The 7764-nt window shown below is 42.3% G+C and overlaps 1 protein-coding gene across 3 annotated transcripts; it reads right to left on the bottom strand.

Annotated features, from left to right (window-relative positions):
- Positions 1–1032: 1032 nt before the first annotated feature.
- On the bottom strand, positions 1033–7004 carry LOC147272313 (uncharacterized). Of its 3 annotated transcripts, none has more exons than XM_086209265.1 (8): positions 6787–7004; positions 2890–3126; positions 2701–2809; positions 2550–2620; positions 2354–2440; positions 2185–2263; positions 1919–2077; positions 1033–1806 (listed from the first exon to the last, which is right to left on the bottom strand). In XM_086209265.1, exons 1-6 carry the CDS (start codon positions 6868–6870, stop codon positions 2210–2212), a joined length of 642 nt encoding a protein of 213 aa, XP_086065391.1. In that variant the 5' UTR covers positions 6871–7004; the 3' UTR covers positions 1033–1806; positions 1919–2077; positions 2185–2209. The 3 variants fall into 3 exon arrangements, with proteins under 3 accessions (XP_086065391.1, XP_086065468.1, XP_086065309.1); XM_086209342.1 differs by having other exon boundaries at positions 1919–2059; XM_086209183.1 differs by having other exon boundaries at positions 1919–2065; positions 6787–7001.
- Positions 7005–7764: the final 760 nt, after the last annotated feature.

Genomic DNA, 7764 nt, shown 5'->3' with positions numbered 1-7764 from the left:
TCAGGTGGATATCTTTGTACACATAGACCATCATCAGGTACACACACCTCCATCATGTTCCTCAGGTATTTAGCTGGTGATCAGGTATTTGTCTAGAAAGATGATCACCAGGTGAAGATCTAGAAAGACATTCAACAAGTTTACATCTGGATGTAGAGATTTTTGGGACATTGGTCAACATGGTTTTTGGTCCAAGTCAGCAGATATCCCATGATGCTTTTGACTGAGTGTCTCCGCCTGGAGGATTTGGCGTCACCTTTGAGACCTTAAAAAAGAAGCTTTTAGATCCGTCCCTGATGGTGGTCCACATTTCTATCTAGATATGTACCTGATGGTGGTCCACATTTCTATCTAGATATGTACCTGATGGAGGTCCACATTTCTATATAGATCCGTCCCTGATGGTGGTCCACATTTCTATCTAGATATGTACCCGATGGTGGTCCACATTTCTATCTAGATATGTACCCGATGGTGGTCCACATTTCTATCTAGATATGTACCCGATGGTGGTCCACATTTCTATCTAGATATGTACCCGATGGTGGTCCACATTTCTATCTAGATATGTACCCGATGGTGGTCCACATTTCTATCTAGATATGTACCCGATGGTGGTCCACATTTCTATCTAGATATGTCCCTGATGGTGGTCCACATTTCTATCTAGATATGTACCTGATGGTGGTCCACATTTCTATCTAGATATGTCCCTGATGGTGGTCCACATTTCTATCTAGATATGTACCTGATGGTGGTCCACATTTCTATCTAGATATGTACCCGATGGTGGTCCACATTTCTATCTAGATATGTACCCGATGGTGGTCCACATTTCTATCTAGATATGTACCTGATGGTGGTCCACATTTCTATCTAGATATGTACCTGATGGTGGTCCACATTTCTATCTAGATATGTACCCGATGGTGGTCCACATTTCTATATAGATATGTACCCGATGGTGGTCCACATTTCTATCTAGATATGTACCCGATGGTGGTCCACATTTCTATCTAGATATGTACCTGATGGTGGTCCACATTTCTATCTAGATATGTACCTGATGGTGGTCCACATTTCTATATAGATATGTACCTGATGAACACATCAAAGTGTGGAGGGATGTATTTAAACTGATTCAGACAGATGAAAACCTGTGGGGACGGTTATTTACCCCAAGAATCTCTGAACAGACACAAACCTAACGCATGTCTGCAAATATCGACATGTGGAACATGAACATCTAAGAACATGTTGATTTCTACCAGGTGAAGGGCCGAGGTTGGAAGAAAACCTGAGAGCAGCCAGACAGACAGTGGACGGGAGCTTTTTTCTAGGTATCAAGGTTATTTTCCCTCAAACAAACTCCCTTAAAAAACCAAAAACAAGCACAAAAAGAAAGAAAAAACCATCTGGACCCATTAAAACAGAATAAAGTTACAATTGTTGATTAACAAAAAGGACAAAAACTATTTAAAACACAATCAATTGGATTTTTTTTTAAAAATTAGACAAGCATTTAAAAAGATGAAAAGAGGCTCCAGTCGTTCTCATGGTTCACCTCAGTGGTTCAGCCTCTCAGGCCAAACTGTCCTCGGCTCCTTCCAGCAGCCTGTGCAGCCCCTGGGGCCCCGGTGAGGACTTGGGGGGCCATCATCTTCAACTTATCCCAGCCAGGTGAAGAAGAGACGCACGGATTCCAAGGCTCACTGCTCTGCACGTCACTTCCCCGCCACTTGAGGAAGACCTCGGTGTACATGACATCTTCTTCAAAGAGGACATCAAAGACCGACAGGAGCAGCACTGCGGGGACGCAGCAACAGAGCAGCTTTTATCATGGATTGATTTCGGGGCTTTGGAGCCAAAACACAAGACTCATCCCACCCTCCAGGGAGGTCAGGAGGTCAACACTCACTTTTGGGGTGATGCATCTCTGCCATCAGCTGCTAGAGGGCCAAGAGGGCCTGAAGTTGTTTGGGTCCATCGGTCAGAAACCTCTTGAGAAGCCTGACTCTCTTAGTCAGCCGTCCTGCATCCAGACAGTTGCGGTGCTCGCCTGAAACTAGCAGATAAACTGGTGGAAAATTTCTGAGTATTCAATTCCATGTCAGCAGGGTCACGACCCACAACCAAATGAGGACAGTCAAAAAAAACCAAACAAAACACATGAGTCCCACGTACCGACGACGGCAGACCTGCACAGTCGTCAGCAAAGCTCTGAGGAACTCCACAGAAGCGGTCTGGCTTTCATCCAGGTTGGCTTGAAAAAGAGAGGAGGACAATCCAGGTTCACCATGATTGACCAACAGACCGATGTGGTCCCCTAACCCCACAACCAGAAAACACACACCTGCACCCAGTCCCAGATCTGCTTGTTGCTGGCCACGTCCCGCAGCAGCCTGTCCAGATGCTGCCTCATCTCTCTGGTGGTGAGGCTCTGAAAGACCATTAAAAACAGTTTCAAAATGCTCTTCGGCAACTCGCCAATTCAACAAACCGTCAACAACTGAAGTAATCAGAGCATGAACCCCAGACAGCCTGCTGACCTGCTTCCTGACACACTTGGTCAGGTCCCTGGATGAAGCAGCAGGGGACAGGTGGCCACGTCCACGCTTGACTGGAGGGAAAGAAAGACAATAAGGGGTTGAAGTTCAGTCCCGATCCTGTGAGATAGAGGCTTTAGCTGAAAGTTCCTACCTGTGACGTCGGCGCTACGACGCCCGTCCCTCCAGTTGGACTCTCGGCGGGAGGGTCGCCAGCGGCCCCACGTGTCCCCTCGGCTCCTCGAATGGTCCCCTGCAGCAGGCTAGCAAAACAACATGAGATTTCAAGTCCAGTCACCAAGACTTCAGCCAGGACGGGCGGTGACAATGACTGGGACTTTACCGTTGGGATACTGTGTGCGGCGTCCTCTCCCTTTTGGGGCTCCTGCCTCTCATCACGAGGTGGGCTGCACCACCGATTTCCATTTTTGGAAGGGTTCCCCATGGCTCCTCCCCGTCTGCCTCCACCCTGCTGCTGCTGGATCTTGGAGCGGTCCCTCAAGGTCTCTCTCTCCTGCTGCTGGTGGATTGGACCAGTTCTCTTTGGCCCCTGGACCTCTTGCGGGGGAGTCAAGTTCACCTGCAGCACAGAGGAGGAGCAGGTTATTAGCCATGTCATATCTGTCCAAGCAGCCATGTTGGTTTTTCCTTTAACTTGTCACCCGTTAATATTTACTGCTAAACGGGTCAGCATCAACCTTTCTAGGGTGCACAACACCTCACTTGAATTATTAGAAAAAACAAGAGCTGATCTCCTGAGAGATGATCCCTTGATAGTGATTCACAGGGTTGTTTGGAGCTTCAGGAAACTAAGCCTTCATCATCACATCTCAACTTTTACCACCCAGTAAAATTAACAGGATTCTGAATGCAGACGTTCACTTTCCTCAATGTTCTGCTGCTAATCTTCACAATTCACTCTCCAGGTCAAAGGACAGGAAAACCAAAAAAACAAAGAGGTTCAAACTTTGAGTGGTGTATTATGTTAAAAGCTATTAAACAGGTGACGTGTATTCCAGAGTTAGATTAGTGCAGGTTAACATAATTGTTCACACAGGTTAGATTAGGGCAGGTTAACATAATTGTTCACATAGGTTAGTATAATTGTTCAAACAGGTTAGATTAGCACAGGATATCATAATTGTTCACACAGGTTAGATTAGCGCAGGTTAACATGATTGTTCAAATAGATTAGATTAGCGAAGGTTAACATGATTGTTCAAATAGATTAGATTAGCGCAGGTTAACATAATTGTTCACACAGGTTAGATTAGCGCAGTTTGACATAATTGTTCACACAGGTTAGATTAGCGCAGGTTAGCATAATTGTTCACACAGGTTAGATTAGCGCAGGTTAGCATAATTGTTCAAACAGGTTAGATTAGCCCAGGTTATCATAATTGTTCACACAGGTTAGATTAGCGCAGGTAAACATGATTGTTCAAATAGATTAGATTAGCGCAGGTTAACATGATTGTTCACATAGGTTAGATTAGCGCAGGTTAACATAATTGTTCACATAGGTTAGATTAGCGCAGGTTAACATAATTGTTCACATAGGTTAGATTAGCGCAGGTTAACATAATTGTTCACATAGGTTAGATTAGCGCAGGTTAACATAATTGTTCACATAGGTTAGATTAGCGCAGGTTAACATAATTGTTCACATAGGTTAGCTTAGCGCAGGTTAACATAATTGTTAACATAGGATAGATTAGCGCAGGGTAACATAATTGTTCACATTGGTTAGATTAGCGCAGGTTAACATAATTGTTCACATAGGTTAGCTTAGCGCAGGTTAGCATAATTGTTAACATAGGACAGATTAGCGCAGGGTAACATAATTGTTCACATTGGTTAGATTTGCGCAGGTTAACATAATTGTTCACATAGGTTAGCTTAGCACAGGTTAGCATGATTGTTCACATAGGTTTGCTTAGCGCAGGTTAGCATAATTGTTCACATAGGTTTGCTTAGCGCAGGTTAACATAATTGTTCACACAGGTTACATTAGCGCAGGTTAGCATAATTGTTCACATAGGTTACATTAGGGCATGTTAGCATAATTGTTCACATAGGTTAGCTTAGCGCAGGTTATCATAATTGTTCACATAGGTTAGCTTAGCGCAGGTTAACATAAATGTTCACACAGGTTACATTAGCGCAGGTTAGCATAATTGTTCACATAGGTTACATTAGCGCATGTTAGCATAATTGTTCACATAGGTTAGCTTAGCGCAGGTTATCATAATTGTTCACATAGGATAGATTAGCGCAGGGTAACATAATTGTTCACATTGGTTAGATTAGCGCAGGGTAACATAATTGTTCACATTGGTTAGCTTAGCGCAGGTTAACATAATTGTTAACATAGGATAGATTAGCGCAGGGTAACATAATTGTTCACATTGGTTAGATTAGCGCAGGTTAACATAATTGTTCACATAGGTTAGCTTAGCGCAGGTTAACATAATTGTTCACATAGGTTTGCTTAGCGCAGGTTAGCATAATTGTTCACATAGGTTTGCTTAGCGCAGGTTAACATAATTGTTCACACAGGTTACATTAGCGCAGGTTAGCATAATTGTTCACATAGGTTACATTAGCGCATGTTAGCATAATTGTTCACATAGGTTAGCTTAGCGCAGGTTATCATAATTGTTCACATAGGTTAGCTTAGCGCAGGTTAACATAATTGTTCACAAAGGTTACATTAGCGCAGGTTAGCATAATTGTTCACATAGGTTACATTAGCGCATGTTAGCATAATTGTTCACATGGGTTAGCTTAGCGCAGGTTATCATAATTGTTCACATAGGTTAGCTTAGCGCAGGTTAACATAATTGTTCACATAGGTTAGCTTAGCACAGGTTAGCATAATTGTTCACATAGGTTTGCTTAGCGCAGGTTAACATAATTGTTCACACAGGTTACATTAGCGCAGGTTAGCATAATTGTTCACATAGGTTACATTAGCGCAGGTTAGCATAATTGTTCACATAGGTTACATTAGCGCAGGTTAGCATAATTGTTCACATAGGTTACATTAGCGCATGTTAGCATAATTGTTCACATAGGTTAGCTTAGCGCATGTTAGCATAATTGTTCACATAGGTTAGCTTAGCGCAGGTTAACATAATTGTTCACACAGGTTAGCTTAGCGCAGGTTAACATAATTGTTCACACAGGTTACATTAGCATAGGTTAGCATAATTGTTCACATAGGTTACATTAGAGCATGTTAGCATAATTGTTCACATAGGTTAGATTAGCGCAGGTTAACATGATTGTTCAAATAGGTTAGATTAGCGCAGGTTATCATAATTGTTCACATAGGTTAGATTAGCGCAGGTTAACATAATTATTCACATTGGTTAGATTAGCGCAGGTTAACATAATTGTTCACATAGGTTAGATTAGCGCAGGTTAACATAATTGTTCACATAGGTTAGATTAGCGCAGGTTAACATAATTGTTCACATAGGTTAGATTTGCGCAGGTCAACATAATTGTTCACATTGGTTAGATTAGCGCAGGTTAACATAATTGTTCACATAGGTTAGATTAGCGCAGGTTAACATAATTGTTCACATAGGTTAGATTAGCGCAGGTTAACATAATTGTTCACATAGGTTAGATTTGCGCAGGTTAACATAATTGTTCACATAGGTTAGTTTAGCGCAGGTTATCATAACTGTTCACATAGATTAGATTAGCGCAGGTAAACATAATTGTTCACACAGGTTAGATTAGCGCAGGTTATCATAATTGTTTACATAGGTTAGATTAGTGCAGGTTAACATAATTGTTCACACAGGTTAGATTAGCGCAGGTTAACATAATTGTTCACATAGGTTAGATTAGCGCAGGTTAACATAATTGTTCACATAGGTTAGCTTAGCGCAGGTTAACATAATTGTTCACATAGGTTAGATTAGCGCAGGTTAGCATAATTGTTCACATAGGTTAGATTAGCGCAGGTTAACATAATTGTTCACATAGGTTAGATTAGCGCAGGTTAACATAATTGTTCACATAGGTTAGCTTAGCGCAGGTTAGCATAACTTTAACTGACTAATAATCCTATATTTTCCCCCTGAAACCATGCAGTGTTTTCCTCCACCTTCATTTCATTGACAATTCTTGAACTTTAACTTGCTAGCAGTCCCATGGCTAAAGGTTGTTCGAATTGTTGCGTCACCTTCAAAGGTACAAGCTCCTACATTTGCGGTCGACTCACCTGGACGCGCTCTCCCGCCTTGTATCGGAGCAGAGACACATTCTGGTTGGTCCTCAGACGGAAATCAGTGCAGGAAAAAGCCATTAATGGTCCAAAATAAAGTGCAGACCGGTGCTGACGACAGTGTTTGGTTGTCACTGCCGCCAGCAACGGCCGACTGAGGAATGCTGCGTCACTTCCGGGTCTTATACTCTCGATTTCGAACGCAGACGCATCAAAGGAATGATGAGAATTAAAACATTTGAATGATACCCGCGGAGTTGGCGGAGCTTAACATCAAAGAGGCTCAGATTCTGAACAGCACCATCTGCTGGACGACTTTAAAAGTGCAACTTAAAACTCTGGACTCAACTCAATGTGTGGGAGGTTTGAGGGCGTCTGCAAGTCAAAGTTTACTTTTATATCCTCGCTTTATTGTGTGATTCTACTGATTCTACACTGAATTTAGTAGAATAACCACCTAAAGTGAGTAGATGGAACAATACAGCGAAATGAAGACAAATACATTTGAATGGACCGCTCAGCACCACAGTCCTGTCCTTTTGATACCATCATCAGAGACCGGCTCATTCAGGTTTGATGTGGGTTTTCCACACCTTCAGGAACATTTTTGAATCACCAAACATTCACTGAAACGTCTGTTTAGACAAGAGAACAAACCTAGAAACCTGGTCTCTTGCTGCCCTCTACTGGCGAGATACCCCAGGAGAGGAGAACATCAGAAATATTTTCTCAGGTTGTGTTTGCTTTGACATGATTGAGATTTATTGAACATCAATCAAAATTGCTGGTTTCAACCAGATCTCTATTGAAAATCCACATTTTCTTCTCCCTCTGATGGCACTGCTTTTTTTCCAATTTATTGAGATCTTGACATGAAATTTGAAGTCAAAAGAAAACTTGTCTGACTTCAAATAAAATCCTCTTCTGAGTCGAGAACCTGTAGCGTTGCGCCTCTGTCCGGCTGGTGAAACTTTT

The sequence above is a fragment of the Aulostomus chinensis genome, chromosome 1 (genome assembly GCF_037954235.1).
Source record: "Aulostomus chinensis isolate RoL2024-O1b breed Wild chromosome 1, RoL_Achi_v1.0, whole genome shotgun sequence".
NCBI classification, from domain to species: Eukaryota; Metazoa; Chordata; class Actinopteri; order Syngnathiformes; family Aulostomidae; genus Aulostomus; species Aulostomus chinensis.
The sequence above is the reverse complement of the archived record's forward strand: the minus strand, read 5'-3'. Positions and strand labels throughout refer to the sequence as shown.

Excerpts from the sequence above, each read along its gene's own strand:
- LOC147272313 (XM_086209265.1), bottom strand. The coding sequence starts at position 6,870 with ATGGCTTTTTCCTGCACTGATTTCCGTCTGAGGACCAACCAGAATGTG. Across the intron at positions 2,441-2,549 it reads CCAAGTGTGTCAGGAAGCAG|AGCCTCACCACCAGAGAGAT; the intron begins GTCAGCAGGCTG and ends ATGGTCTTTCAG. Across the intron at positions 2,264-2,353 it reads AGATCTGGGACTGGGTGCAG|CCAACCTGGATGAAAGCCAG; the intron begins GTGTGTGTTTTC and ends CTCTTTTTCAAG.